Source organism: Sander lucioperca, chromosome 2, assembly GCF_008315115.2.
Source record: "Sander lucioperca isolate FBNREF2018 chromosome 2, SLUC_FBN_1.2, whole genome shotgun sequence".
NCBI lineage: Eukaryota > Metazoa > Chordata > Actinopteri > Perciformes > Percidae > Sander > Sander lucioperca.
The window spans coordinates 31,892,771-31,907,675 of NC_050174.1; the positions used below are offsets into that span (position 1 = coordinate 31,892,771).

General features: G+C 39.4%; 1 protein-coding gene across 1 annotated transcript in view; it reads right to left on the minus strand.

Annotated features, from left to right (window-relative positions):
• niban2b (niban apoptosis regulator 2b) overlaps positions 1–13,119 on the minus strand; it is a 71,871-nt gene extending 58,752 nt beyond the window's left edge. The window contains exon 1 of the mRNA XM_031300900.2: positions 12,813–13,119. Coding sequence (XP_031156760.1) covers positions 12,813–12,867 — 55 coding nt within the window. The 5' untranslated portion in view covers positions 12,868–13,119. The remainder of the gene's footprint in view (positions 1–12,812) is intronic.
• Positions 13,120–14,905: the final 1,786 nt, after the last annotated feature.

Sequence of the window (14,905 nt, forward strand, 5' to 3'; positions counted from 1 at the left end):
CTTCAAAGTGGTTACTTTGAAATACAACATAGTTGATATGCTACTTTTGGAAAAGTCACTCAGCGTAATCACATGACAACCAGACAGCATCAGACAACTGAGGGTAATCAAAGACCTCATTCATTTCCAACAATTGAAGACAGCAGGAGATACAGTCAAAGATAATGCTTCCCTTATTTGACTGTCCGAGCTGCATTAGACACGTCAGCAAATTCAATTCAATATTTCCACTGACCATCCACTTTCCGACTTAGCACATCCCTGATTAGGCAGATTTCATGGCCAAAAGAAAAAAAAGTTCCAACAAAGTGCCAGCTCACAACAATGTGAGGATGTGTCATAATTACTTAGGCATTTCTTAGGTATTTATTTAGGTATTTCAGTGCTAAAAGGGCCTATTCAGAAAGCATGGGGCATGAATGTTTAAACTCCTGTATGTGAAGTTCTCGATAGTGTGACGGTGTCTTTATCTACCATTAGTCAAGGACTACTGATGGATTATATATCAAACTGTGGACATAAAAATGTAAGGAGAGAAGTATGATTACCAGAGAGCATTTTGCTAGCAAACAGCGAATCACCAATTGTTATTATAGTTATTACGGTTGTAATAACACGTCATTACATGTTATTACATGTTTTGAAAACATGTAGCGTGTTAGTATATTTAGGGTGTAGGGTGAATTTCCCACACTAAGGTCCACTTGTGGCAGGCCCCTACTAAGGGTCACAAGATAAATCTGAGGGACACAAGATGATTGCTAGAAGAGGAATGAAGAAAATCAAAGTTCTGATACACATTTTATTTTAAATTTTTGATTTTCTAATCTTTGCTTTCATAAGCAAATAATAGATAATAATGGCTAATTACCTCTTTGATGAAAAAATTAAAAAAGCATTTGTAAAGTACCTAATAACTGTCCAATAGTGAAGCAAAAAGTACTATATTTCCCCATTGTAGTGGAGTAGAATTATAAAGTATACAGATATACTCAAGTACACGTAGCTCAAGCTTTTACTTAAGTACAGTGTAGTAAATCTACTTTTACTCTCTACCGCTGTTCATGGGTATGGAAATAATTCAAACTGATGGCAATTAACAAATATTAAGTTTTTGAATTATCCAGAAAAAAAAAACTCAGTAACTGAAATCTGGGCCAGCAACTTGTAATTCATAACTCAATACTGGAGTCACTTACCACAGAATTATTTTTCTTCATTAGGTTATAATAAAGTATATGTGATTTAGAGGTAAGAACATATCAAGCAGCAGCATGAGCTGCTGCTATGAGTCTAGCTGACTCTTTGCTGTGCTGCAGCTGGCTACCAGACTAATTGTCCAGGGGCCTCTACAGTGCTGAGGGCAGCTAACACTTCTAATGATACTACCATGTGGTCTTCCATCACTGTGGTAATCTAATCAAACTTGCCATACACTGATGTCACTGATATCAGTTCAACAGCTTCAGCATGTCTTGATCAGAGATCAGAGTTGAGACCAGACCTCTATTTAATAGATGCACAAGAGAGTCCCCCTGCCCCCCTCCTCATTTCTCAACAGTGCCTCAACAAAAACATTCCACTGAGATGGACCCACAGGCTGACTCATAAATTTAGACTGTTCTCGTTAGAGCTGAAGCAAGAAGGGCGGTGGTGCTTGTGTAAAGATCTAGAGCAGCAAATTAGTGCAGATTTAACTAGATTTAAACATGCTTACTGGGTTAATTAGAGGACATTTAATTCAAACTTTTCTCTGAAGCAGTTTTTCAGAGTGCACGTCAGCCAACAGGCTTTTTCCTGGCTCAGAAAGGTGGACCAGTGGATTAGTATGAGATCCAAACTAAAGCTGCAAAGATTAATCGATTAATCTACAACTATTTTGATAAATCAAGTCATTTTATATGAAAAAAAGTAAAAAATTCTGATTCCAGCTCCTTAAATGTGAATATTTTCTAGTTTCTTTATGCTTCTGTGACAGTAAACTGAATATCTTTGAGTTGTGGACAAAACAAGTCATTTGAGGACGTAATCTTGGGCTTTGGGAAATACTAATCGACATTTCTCACCATTTTATAGACCAAACTAATAGATTAATCAAGAAAATAATCGGCAGATTAATTGACTATGAAAATAATCATTAGTTGCAGCCCTAATCCTAACTAACTCTGGAGGCACATAAAGTACATACAATATACTTAAAGTAATTAAAAAGAACTCTTATGAACATCAGGTGCACACAACATACAGCATAATGACAATTAACAGACCTCTCAGGCATATTGAAGAACCACTTATATTTGCATGCTCAGGCCTGTACTCATGTGTTTAGCTTTTTCTAGGTGTTTGGTGTTTTAAGCCCCCAACGTCACCTTCCAGGCAGCGCAGCAATGGTTATGTTTAGGGTTAGGGTTAGCTGCCTGGAAGGCGACGTTGGAGAACACCATTGAGCCTTTTTCTTTTTCAAAACACCATTGAGCCTTTTTCTACTAAATCACAGAAAACATAGATGTAAATCACTGACAACTAATAGAAATAAACTTTGAGGATGGATGGTTATGTATCATCAAATCAAATTGTTATGAAGAGTGTTGTGAGCTTATAAATACTTTTATATTGACAATGGCTATAGTGACTGTGTATACTGTGATACATATAAAATCACAGATAATTATCATCGGACGCTGTTCTCCCTGACCAGGTGATGGCCCAGAGTGTCAGGCTGAAGTAAAAAATAGGGGTGGCGGGAAAAAATAGATACAGCATAGTATCGCGATATTTTCCGTGGCAATACTATATCGATACAAGGACGTTATCAATCTTTTATTATATAAATTGCACATAAGAATTTAACTTTTTGGTACTACAATAGTAAAATAAATAGCTTTTTCAGTCCATAGATGGTGGAGTTGAGTTATCCTTCTGGGGACTGACAGTGTGAAAGATACAAAGTTTTCCTTTGGGGACATAATTTAAAGTTGGAAAAAATAGGTAATAACTTGCAATATATCGCAGAACTTCGCAATTATGTTAAAAATGCAATAATATCGTATCATACGTTTTGTGAATATACTATATTAAGGGGCCTATTGTGATTCCCACCCCTATTAAAAATGCACAATGAAATGGGCGAAAGTAACACAGGACAGTTACAGTTAGGCCTGCACGATATTGAAAAAAACCGACATTGCGATATTTTTTTCCACACAACACAACATACAGCATAATGACAATTAACAGACCTCTCAGGCATATTGAAGAACCACTTATATTTGCATGCTCAGGCCTGTACTCATGTGTTTAGCTTTTTCTAGGTGTTTGGTGTTTTAAGCCCCCAACGTCACCTTCCAGGCAGCGCAGCAATGGTTATGTTTAGGGTTAGGGTTAGCTGCCTGGAAGGCGACGTTGGAGAACACCATTGAGCCTTTTTCTTTTTCAAAACACCATTGAGCCTTTTTCTACTAAATCACAGAAAACATAGATGTAAATCACTGACAACTAATAGAAATAAACTTTGAGGATGGATGGTTATGTATCATCAAATCAAATTGTTATGAAGAGTGTTGTGAGCTTATAAATACTTTTATATTGACAATGGCTATAGTGACTGTGTATACTGTGATACATATAAAATCACAGATAATTATCATCGGACGCTGTTCTCCCTGACCAGGTGATGGCCCAGAGTGTCAGGCTGAAGTAAAAAATAGGGGTGGCGGGAAAAAATAGATACAGCATAGTATCGCGATATTTTGGCAATACTATATCGATACAAGGACGTTATCAATCTTTTATTATATAAATTGCACATAAGAATTTAACTTTTTGGTACTACAATAGTAAAATAAATAGCTTTTTCAGTCCATAGATGGTGGAGTTGAGTTATCCTTCTGGGGACTGACAGTGTGAAAGATACAAAGTTTTCCTTTGGGGACATAATTTAAAGTTGGAAAAAATAGGTAATAACTTGCAATATATCGCAGAACTTCGCAATTATGTTAAAAATGCAATAATATCGTATCATACGTTTTGTGAATATACTATATTAAGGGGCCTATTGTGATTCCCACCCCTATTAAAAATGCACAATGAAATGGGCGAAAGTAACACAGGACAGTTACAGTTAGGCCTGCACGATATTGAAAAAAACCGACATTGCGATATTTTTTTCCTTGCGATATATATTGAGATATGAAAAAAGTAGGGCTGTCAAAAAAAATAACGCAGATTAACGCATATTAATCCATTCCATATTGACGTTTGACCCGGAGGCGTTCTAGCCACCATTCGACTGTAAAATGAAGGAGGGAGACGAGAATGCGCTGCCTGTATCATTAACTGGAACATTTACTTCAGGCAACACAAACACCGCTGCATGTGACGCTAGTTAACACTATACTCGACAGCAGCTAACGTTAGCCTACCGCTAGCTAGTTAACACTATACTCGACAGCAGCTAACGTTAGCCTACCGCTAGCTAGTAGCTGGATTAAACACGGTTACAATGCTGACAGCTAACGCTGAACGGTGTAAAGTTTGACTGTGTCAAAGAATTTCTAATATGGGAAGAAGTTCCACTCTCTCGTTACTTCCGGCTTCTGAACTGGTTGCAGTTCCACCAGAGTTCCATATAGGGGGCGCTCACAGGCCAGTGCAGAATGAATGGGACTCTATGGAGCTATACCCCTCAAAATCCACTTTTCTCAGAATATAATTTTTTGTATAGTAATTTGAATGTTGCATTTGAAAGGGGAGGCTAAGAAAGTACACACTGCTGGGTGTTAGATTTTTTTAAAGTGGCTTTTTTGTTCTAAAAAGCCTTTTAAAATGTCAATGACGTCATACACATATACGGCCAGAGATTCTGCTTTACGGCAAGCTCTGAGTCGCTTCCTTTTTTCTCTCGAGGCATCGACAACACAGCTGACAGATTAGGTTCTCCCTGTCAATACACATGCTAGAAAGAGGTTTGCTAATGTTTTAAAGACCACGCCGAAATATTCACTCTGGCATTCTGGTTCTGCTTCGGATGCCGTCAAGCGGGATCTCCGATCGTAATCAGTCCTTCACTGACCAATCAGCATTCATTAGCAGAATGCTAGCGTGTTATGGGCAACAACGACTCAACCTGTAACAAATCGAAAGGGCATACGTACTCGTTCATTCAACTTTTGACCTATAATCCATGTTGAACTTGCAAAAACTACAATCAAATCTGAGATTTCTCAACGACAATCAGGCGAAAGAGACAAATTTAGCCGTCTAGTTCCATAGGGTCCCATTCATTTTGCACTGGACCGTGATCACCCCCAGTGGAACTCTGGTGGAACTGCAACCAAAGTAGGTACAATGGGGCTTAATAGGGAGTGGAACGGCTTTCCGTAGATGGGCTTTGACTGCGTTTTACTGTAGAGGACTGTGACTCAACAGCGGGATGTAACAATCTGCAGCTGCCGAGCTGCCGTCGGAAAAACAACACAGACAGTGCGTTCAATGAAACTGGTAAACTACAGCTTCGTGGTGCATTTGAAGTTATTGTAAATGTCCTTGGTGGTTGTTTTTGTCGTTCAACAGCAATTTACTAGTGAGTAAGTTATTGTTATTGTTATACATTATTATGAAATCATTTAATTTTGACCATAGCAATAAACAAGCCGTTCTTTAATGTCACCAACAGTTGTTTAGTACCCTTTCTTTTCTTTTCTTTTTTTACTTTCTTAAAAAGTATCGGTTCAGGCACCGTTAATTATGTATGCGATTAATTTCGATTTCAATTAATCACAGAGAGATTGACAGCCCTAGAAAAAAGACACATTTTTACAAGATGACATAAATAGCTCTATTTGGAAATAATAAATTATTCTCGACAACTGCGGTGATTATAGGTATATGCATAATATTGAAAATAAAGACCTGTATGCTTGTTTTTTCAGTCAGGTGTAAGTAACTCCAGTTTATCAGAACTACCAGAGCTTTATGATGATAAACCGAAGTCCAGTAAAACTTTGAGGAAATGCCAGGTGCAAAATAAAACACTCTAAACGTAGACAGAAATGACCTATGAGTAAGTATTCCTGTAGCCTTAATTATGGAAGTGCAAACTGAAGACACTAGGCTGTTTTTAGCTACTCTAAAGCTACCCTTTCTCTGGGTTTCATTGTGAGGTTACCTCACCAGAAACATTCTGTGGCTCTGTTTGTTAAGGTTTTCCTCATAAGATCATTTCAGAACTGCTCTGCCTCCAACAGAAGTGTGTGTGTGTGTGTGTGTGTGTGTGTGTGTGTGTGTGTGTGTGTGTGTGTGTGTGTGTGTGTGTGTGTGTGTGTGTGTGTGTGTGTGTGTGTGTGGTCCCAGCAGCAAGTATTTCCGCAACTTGAATATGTTTACAACAAGTCTCTCTGTGCTGAGCAGGGTGTGTGTTGAAGGTGAGAATGCCACACCCTGCTGGGCCACAGAGTTGGTTTGTTGTCCACCTAACACTCCTTCCAGAGCTTAAAGATTTAACAGAGGCAGGTAAAAACACTCCACATTACGATTGCCCGTTTCCTGGCCCCTCACCCAATGACCAGAAGTTTGGGTGCCGCAGTTAGATTTTACAAATAACAATCAAGTTGCTCAGAGCAGTGGTTCACAACCCATGGGTCAGGACCCTCCAAGGGGGTCCCAAAATAAATCTGAGAGGTCATAAGATGATTAAAAGGAGAAAAAAGAAAGAAGGAAAATCTGTTCTATTCTTTACTCTAATAGTGTTAAATTACTAGTTTCTCTTTATTAGATTTATTTACCCATTTTGTGTATTTGATCGTTTGTTATTGTGATTATAAGACTTTATGAAAGCTGAATTAATGTAATTATTTTTGCATATATGTGCATTTGTGTGAGACTGTGAGGGAGTGTACTGGCGTTCAAATGACGTATTGCAATAAAAAAAACAGCTACATGCATAGGCCTGACTAGAATACACACGTGCACTCATGCCAGTTTCCAAAGAGGAAATGAGAGGTTAGCCAAGTGATCAAGGTCAGATCCACATTACACACCCCCACATCTCCCTCCAAAGCTGACATCACGCTGGAGGTTTTGAGGGAAGTAGAACACGCTGCTAGCTGGTTACATATGACTCAGCTCAGGGATTCAAGGGAACAGTTATTCTTATCAGCAATCAAGCAAGGCTTTTCTAACAGTGAGGTGACAACAGATAGGTGTGGCCCATTCATCAGCTGGTCATAGATAATCACCTGAATAAAATGGCACTGAGTGATGAAGCTATCTATGAACATGATTAACTCAACTCTGATGAGGAGTCATGTCCATGTCCATGACTGGCACAGTGGTTTATTGCCTTCTCAATCCATCAGGAATGAACAAAAAGAGTTAATATGTGAATGTGTGTGTAGGAACTGCCTTAATGATAAATCCAGGCACTTTCCTTAAAGCCAGCCCAGCACTGGGCTTGTCTTGGCAGCAGAGACTGTGTGGCGCTGGCTGTACAGCTCAAGGCCTGGAGTAGGTTTCTATCCAGCCCCACAGACACACGCTTTTTCATGCATTCCTCAGATTCCACATCTGAAACATGTGTGTGTATGCCTCACTCTGAACTGACCACTGAAGGCATTAACGAAAAAGAGACGCTTGGCCTGTGTTCTAAAACTTTATCCCCTCACAGTAATCAATGCTTCTTAACCAATAGACCATATCCCCTCATAGTAATCAATGCTTCTTAACCAATAGACCATATATTATATACCTAAAATAGAAGTATTTTAAACTAAGTAAATATAGAACGATAAAATCAGAGCGGCAGTTGCTGGTTGTATTAACCGCTACAGAGCTCCGGGAGTGGCTACCAGCTGCAGTTGTTCAGCCGCCACTAGGTGACTGCGAGCTGGGTACAGACACTGCCAGATGACGGCCCTTTCAGGGGCCGTGGAAGTCAAGTTAAGCCAGAAAAAGTGAGCATTATGCAGCGCTGACAGTTAAATTCTGGCACCAAAACGAGTTGTTAGGTTTAGGAAAAAGATCAGATTTGGATTAAAACACTCCTGAGGAACAAACGAGTCGGGTATCCTGGTTGATAGTATTTGGCGAGTGGTTCTATATTCATGGTAGGTAGGGCTGGGCGATATGGAGAAAATCAGATATCACGATATTCTTGACCAAATACCTCGATATCGAGGCGATATTCTAGGGTTGACAATTGGTGCTTTAACAAAATATATTCACACTTAGATTTTAGATAAATAATCATCAGTAATGTGGACATAATGTCTAAGTGGGGAAAAGGCAAATAATAGAACAGCTAGAACAGTCTGGTAAGTTCAGAAAAGTACATCACTTTACTGTAATGCAGCCTTTAAAAGCAGTAAAAGACAACACTTAAGCCATATTACGATATTACGATATCCAAAATCTAAGATGATATCTAGTCTCATATCCCGATATCGATATAATATCGATATATCGCCCAGCCCTAATGGTAGGCCTGCACGATATTGGAAAAAACTGACAGTGCGATATATTTTTTCCCTGCGATATATATTGTGATATGAAAAAAAGACTAATTTTTACAAGATGACATAAATAGCCCTATTTAGAAATACTAAATCATTCTCAACTACTGGGGTGATTTTGTAGGGTGCATCTACATACACTTAGCACAATAAGTAAGGAAATTTGTGTTTGGTAGATTATTTCTCTGTGGTAACAATACTTTTTACCACATATTCACATTCTTCAACCAGCATTTGTCTCAAGTCAGCCAACATGGTTGTGTTGGTCACTCTGGCACGAACAGCACGCCCAAGCTGATCCCACAAGTGTTCAATGGGGTTGAGGTCAGGACTGCTGACAGGCCATTCCATCCTCTCCACTCCCACATTCTGGAGGTAGTCTCTGATAAACCCCGCCCTGTGGGGGCGAGCGTTGTCATCTTGGAGGATAGAGTTCGGTCCCAGACTGTGGAGATATGGGATTGCCACTGGTTGCAGAATCTCATCTCTATATCTCTCTGTATTGAGATTGCCTCCAATGATGACAAGCCTTGTTTTTCCAGTGAGGGAGATGCCTCCCCACACCATCACACTGCCTCCACCAAAAGGTGTTACTCTATCGGTGCAGCGATCAGCATAGCGTTCTCCGCATCTTCTCCGTAGGCCAAACACCAAACGAGTCAATGGCAGAATAAGCTGTTTGGCATTGGCAGAGAACTGCTCATCCCACATATGCATGTTCCTTACAAATGGGGCACCATTTGAAAGGGAACTAAACAGGCTTTCCAACGGTGGTTGACTAGCAGGGCCTGCTTTGGTTGTTTGATAAATTGATCAACATTGATTGTGATTGGTGGTTGGCTGTGCATGCAGAGCCTGCATGTCACACTTGCAACAAACTATGTGTATCAAAGAACACTTAAATCAGTGTAAATTATGTTATATCAGACACAGACTGCTGTTGTAGATTAGTGTTACATTTCCAGCGTCGCGGCTCTGAACCATAACGTTAGTTGGGACAGACAGCTTGTTTCTTTAGGCTAACTATATTAGCTTTAGCCTGGCTGGTAGCAGCTTTCTGTGTTGAAAAATGTCCGGGAGATGTCGTGATTACGTTGCATTAATCGGGTGATTTAGTTCGTCTTTGCAGCGTACATAAAACACTACTGTAGCTTCACTACCCATGGAAAAGTATGTGCATCACTGTGTCATTGGCAGCTGCTGCTGCTGCTTACAGTACTTTTCTACACACGGGAGAGCCTCACTTCGTTCGTTTGTTACTTTGTTCGTTGATAGCATTTATTTTGGAGATATGGCAAAGTTGGTGTTTTCATAGTTAGCTACACAAATTTGTTTGTGCGTAATATGCGCAATTTTTACCTATCAAAATTATTTTTATTAACTTTTTGTCCGGCCCATCTGGAGATGCTACCTGCCAAATTTCGTGCCGATCGGTCGCACGGTCTAGGAGGAGTTCGAAAAAGTAGGTGGAAATGGGCGTGGCCTATATCACTTGATTCAGTTGGATCCAGGGAACGCGTGGATGTATGGTTTTTGAATGTACGGTGTACGGTGTGGGAGTTATAGGGCCAAATGCGCTTTTTCTGCTATAGCGCCACCTAGTGGTGGAAGTGGGTCTATTTTTGCGCTTGAGGTCCTTGTGGAGTTTGGGACCATTACTGAAAATGCCAACCCCTCACCATGTACGGTTTAGGCTGTAGTCAGAGTTTTAGGCGGAGAAGAATAATGGAAAAAAAAAAATAAAGTGTGATTAATCAGTAGAAAAACAATAGGGTTCTACAGCCCTGCTGTATGAACGGCATAGCTTTGCTATTGCCCGTTCTTACAGACTCAGGCTTGGACCCCTAATGACACCTAAAAGTAAGTCTAAGAGGAGCAGCTTTACCCCACTGGTTCCACATTTATCAATAGTAAGGAGTCAGAAATAGAGCTATGATCAGGCCCAAAGAAAATCAGACCTGACCCTACATGAATGAGCAGAGTTTCTGTCCAAGCCTGCAAGAGCACAAACCACAACAGCAGTTTTGGGCCCAAGCCTGATTAAAAACCTGATTTTCCATTGTAAATATATATATATTTTTTTTAATTTTATTAAAATTAATATTAACAAAGTAAGTAGAATGGCCCGCTCTACCAGTGTCCTTTATTATTGAATAGATATCCAAAAGATGGCGGTGACACAGCAGTACACAGTCCATTCATTACTCATGACATTACAGACTGCAAGGTCTACAGGTCTGCATTTAATAACAAAACAAAAATGACAAATTTGTTCGAACCTGACCCAATTCAAGCCCGTGGGAATTTTGATTAATTACAGCGTGGCCCAGCCCGAACCAATCCCAGTCGGGCCCAACTGAGTTCAGCAGAGAATCAGAGCTCTCGTCAGAATCACAAAGAAGTTCACATACTCTGACATATCAAAGGCTGGACCACTGCCTTTGATACCCATTGAGAATTAGCATTTTCATGTTCTGTCCTCCACACACTGTACTGTACCTTATCTGCTCCAGTCAACTCTGCTGAAGATATGACTTCATTTACAAATTAACAAGTTCTAACAGGCCAAATAACAAGGCCAAATGCTCATTAATAAGAGCTGAAACTGAGTGCAGCCTCTATTTTTTAGGGTTCTTTTCCTATCTTAATTTGATGAGTGAAAGAGTGAAAATGGCTAGAAACTCATTTTGGCTGCTATTTATACATTAATTTCCAATTTTGCCCCACCCACATTTCAAAGAAATCAGGCTACCTGACAACTGTCGCCAGTCTTTTTGTCACAAACCATTCACATCGAAACTTGAGCTAAATTTGAAGGATAGAAGCCCAATACGCCAAAATGATAAATGATAAAATGTTTGACAGAAGATTAATCTGAAACCATTCTGATAATCGATTACTGGTTTTAAGTAATGTTTTCAAGCAGAAATGGTTTGTTCCAGGCCCTAAACTTTCTGCTTTTCTTTAAATTATGCAACAAATATGGAATATCTTCGGGTTTTGAAATGTTGGTCTGACAAAATAAGACATTTGCAAACCGTTGTTAGGCTTTAGAAAATTGTGAAAAATGTGTTAGAAGTACACTGATCCCTCTTGGGGAAATACAATTCAATTTCACGATATTTCACACACACACACACACACACACACACACACACACACACACACACACACACACACACACACACACACACACACACACACACACACACACACACACACACACACATATTGTGGAGAGATGCCAAAGTGATGGGCACCATGGCAGTGCCCAGAAGGTGAAATGGCACCTCTCCAGCTACCAGGCTAACCTCTGTGACAGGGTCCAGGCAGGACTTGAACTGGAGGGTGGCCGGTTCCCAAACCACGTGCCTATGAACTGAGCTACTGCACTCCATTGTCGGTTATTCAAAGTTATAAAAGTTATTCATTGTGAATTGAATAACTTTGGGTTTAAGAATATTTGTTTGACACACGGAGGTCACCTTGGGTATTCGGGATATTGTGCTGGGCATTTTTTTTTTTTTTTTAACCATATTCTGACATTTTATAGATCAAACAATGAATCAAGAAACTAATAGGCAGATTTATTATTCATACAAAATAACAATTCGTTATAGCCCTAAAGCCAACACTACTCAGATCCTAGACAATTAACTGAAATCGTATTTTAATAGGTAACACATCCTGTTAACATTGATACTAAAGTAACACTGAAGACAAATAACCGCAATAGGCCTAATCATTCAGAGATGTAGCTGCATATAGGTAAAGTCAACAGTATTCTTTCTAGAAATGTGAGGATCTATAGTGCAGTTTACGTTTCAAATTCGAATTAAAATGCTCTTAGTAAACTGCTTTTAGACCATGGTGGGAGGGGGGGGGGCGCTTTAAGGACATAAACGCACTTTAAAATGAGTACCAAACTCTACAAAGATTTAATTAGGCTAAACAAAAGGTTTTCATACTTTTTTTTTAGATCTCTTCGAAATTGTTTGGCTGGATTGGTCAGACTTATGACCCAGTGTTTAAAAAATCCTGTCAACTGCCACACTGTCCACACCTCAGTAGCCTACCTTGCGTTTATTGCAACAGTAGATCAATTTTGATACCACAAGCGATTAAAGCAGTCTAGAAAATACACAATTAGTCAGCAAAAACAGTAGCCTACCAGAGTCACACTAACATCCTGGAAAAATGTCTTCCATTCTAATTTCTCTTAGGCTATGTAGAATCTTCAGTGGCCGCTGGGCAAAAACGTACATAACAGCACCTACCAACAAACCTCCACAAAAAGATCCTCACCTGTGATAATCTCCCGCTTGGCTTCATCCAGGTGACTGGAAATCACGTCTCCCATGGTGGATTAAACTCAAAATCCCCGATTGGCTCCACTGATCTATAACTAACGTTATTAAGACAAACGCAGGGAAATTAGTTCAGAGTAATGCAGACTCCTGAAGAAGCCCTTTCACCTCCTCTCCAACATAACCTGAATTGACTGAAGTTTGGAAAAGAGACGGTCGGTAGCAAATAAGTAGCCTAGGTAGGAAGAGAAAATGTTAGCCGAGTGACACACTACTGACTTTCTCGGAGAGACACACCCTCCTGTAATGTAGGGGAAGCACTCCCACCTTCCAGCGGCGGTGCGTTCAAGTCATGTGGGGAAAATGAGTATCCCAGCGCTGTGGACATACTGTAGGTCTGGAAATGCGAGTCTCCCACAATCCCGAAATCAAAAGATAGATCTCAAAATAGTTTGAATTAGGCCTAACTGTTCTGTTATAGCTACTTACTGTAAATGTTATTTCTCAACGTGAACTTTTAAAAGATGTTTCCAAGCCTTCTCCACAATGCCGTGAAAAATCTCATTATGAGAAAAGTTGCCGCTATTCATCTACATGCAGGGCCGGAGTGGGACTCATTTTCAACCCTGGAGTTTCATGCCACTTTACTTCACGACTGACTATATTAAAATAATGTAATTTAAACCTTAGTAGGCCATGTACGTCTGCAATAGCGCTGTAGAGAACAGTGCGCTATTGCCTAAATGCTGCATATATATATATATATATATATATATATATATATATATATATATATATATATATATATATATATATATATATATATATATATATATATAGCCTAATTCAGTGTATTTTTGTAAGATATCATTTCCTATTCAGTGCAAATACAGTAGGCCTAAGTGTTGCTTCACAATGTAGATTTATTAGAACAGTTAACAACACCTTTACAACAACACAATGCTGTTCAACAATATCAGAATCTATTTTGTGTGCAAAAAGTATTATATCCAAACCTTGAAACGAAATAAAAGAATAGCTTAAATACAAATTTTAATTTCATATTACTTTCATCCTATTTCCTCTCAGTCGTGAGCTTTGTATATTTACTATTGATAAAAGGCATAATGGATCAACATTTGGGCATAGAAAGTGGTTATATTATAACTAATCTGATCATGTTTGCTTGTTTAGACATGTGGTGCAACAACTTACCTGTGCCTTCCACACTGCACACTGCTCTGCTTCTGACACTAAATCAAATTTTTAAAATTGTCATACTTCTCAGCACAAATCTCCCCTTTTTACAAAGCTTTCTGATCAAGTCAAGTCAGTTTGATTAATGCAGTGCCAAATCACCTGGCATCATCAATTATCTCAGGACATTTTTGATATAGAACAGGTTTACACCATACTATTCATTAATAGTAATTCTAGTTCTTATAATATTCACTCAATAAGCAATCTTACCTGCCTACTCTGGATTTATGGGCTCATTGCTGGTGCTTGGCTCTTCATAGTCACTGTTAGCAGCAAACTGGACTAGTGGCTGCCGCTGAAGAGCTACACAAAAAAGTTTGATTCATAAACATGAACGCTGGTTTGCAGGCAACGGTGTATTATGTTTTGCACGACCGCTAGCATCCTCCTAGCTAGTTTTGTTTATCCTTCTCATCGTCTTCATTTATTTATAATAACCAGACAGCACTCTGCGAGTGGGCTGCATGATAGAGAAAGATGGTATGCGAGAAAAAATTAATAAAAAGAGTTGGCAGCCTTGGGACAGCATTCATGATATATTTAAATTTTCAACTATGATTTCAAAACCAGACCAGCCCACGAATTCCTGGTGCTCCCAAATAGCCAATCTGGGCCTTCCTGCATGTCCGGCAGTACAGGAAATCAGCAAACTTTCCCTTAAAGTGGCCATATGTAACTTTCAGTTTGTGTTCATTCTAGAGGCCGCTTTGGACAAAAGTGGTAGTGTTTTTACCACACCTGCTGTCGTAAAGGTCTTTTCTTTACGGTGCTTTATTGCCACTGTATTACCGAGTAAGCGTTACCGGAATGTCGCAATGAATGTTTTGCTCA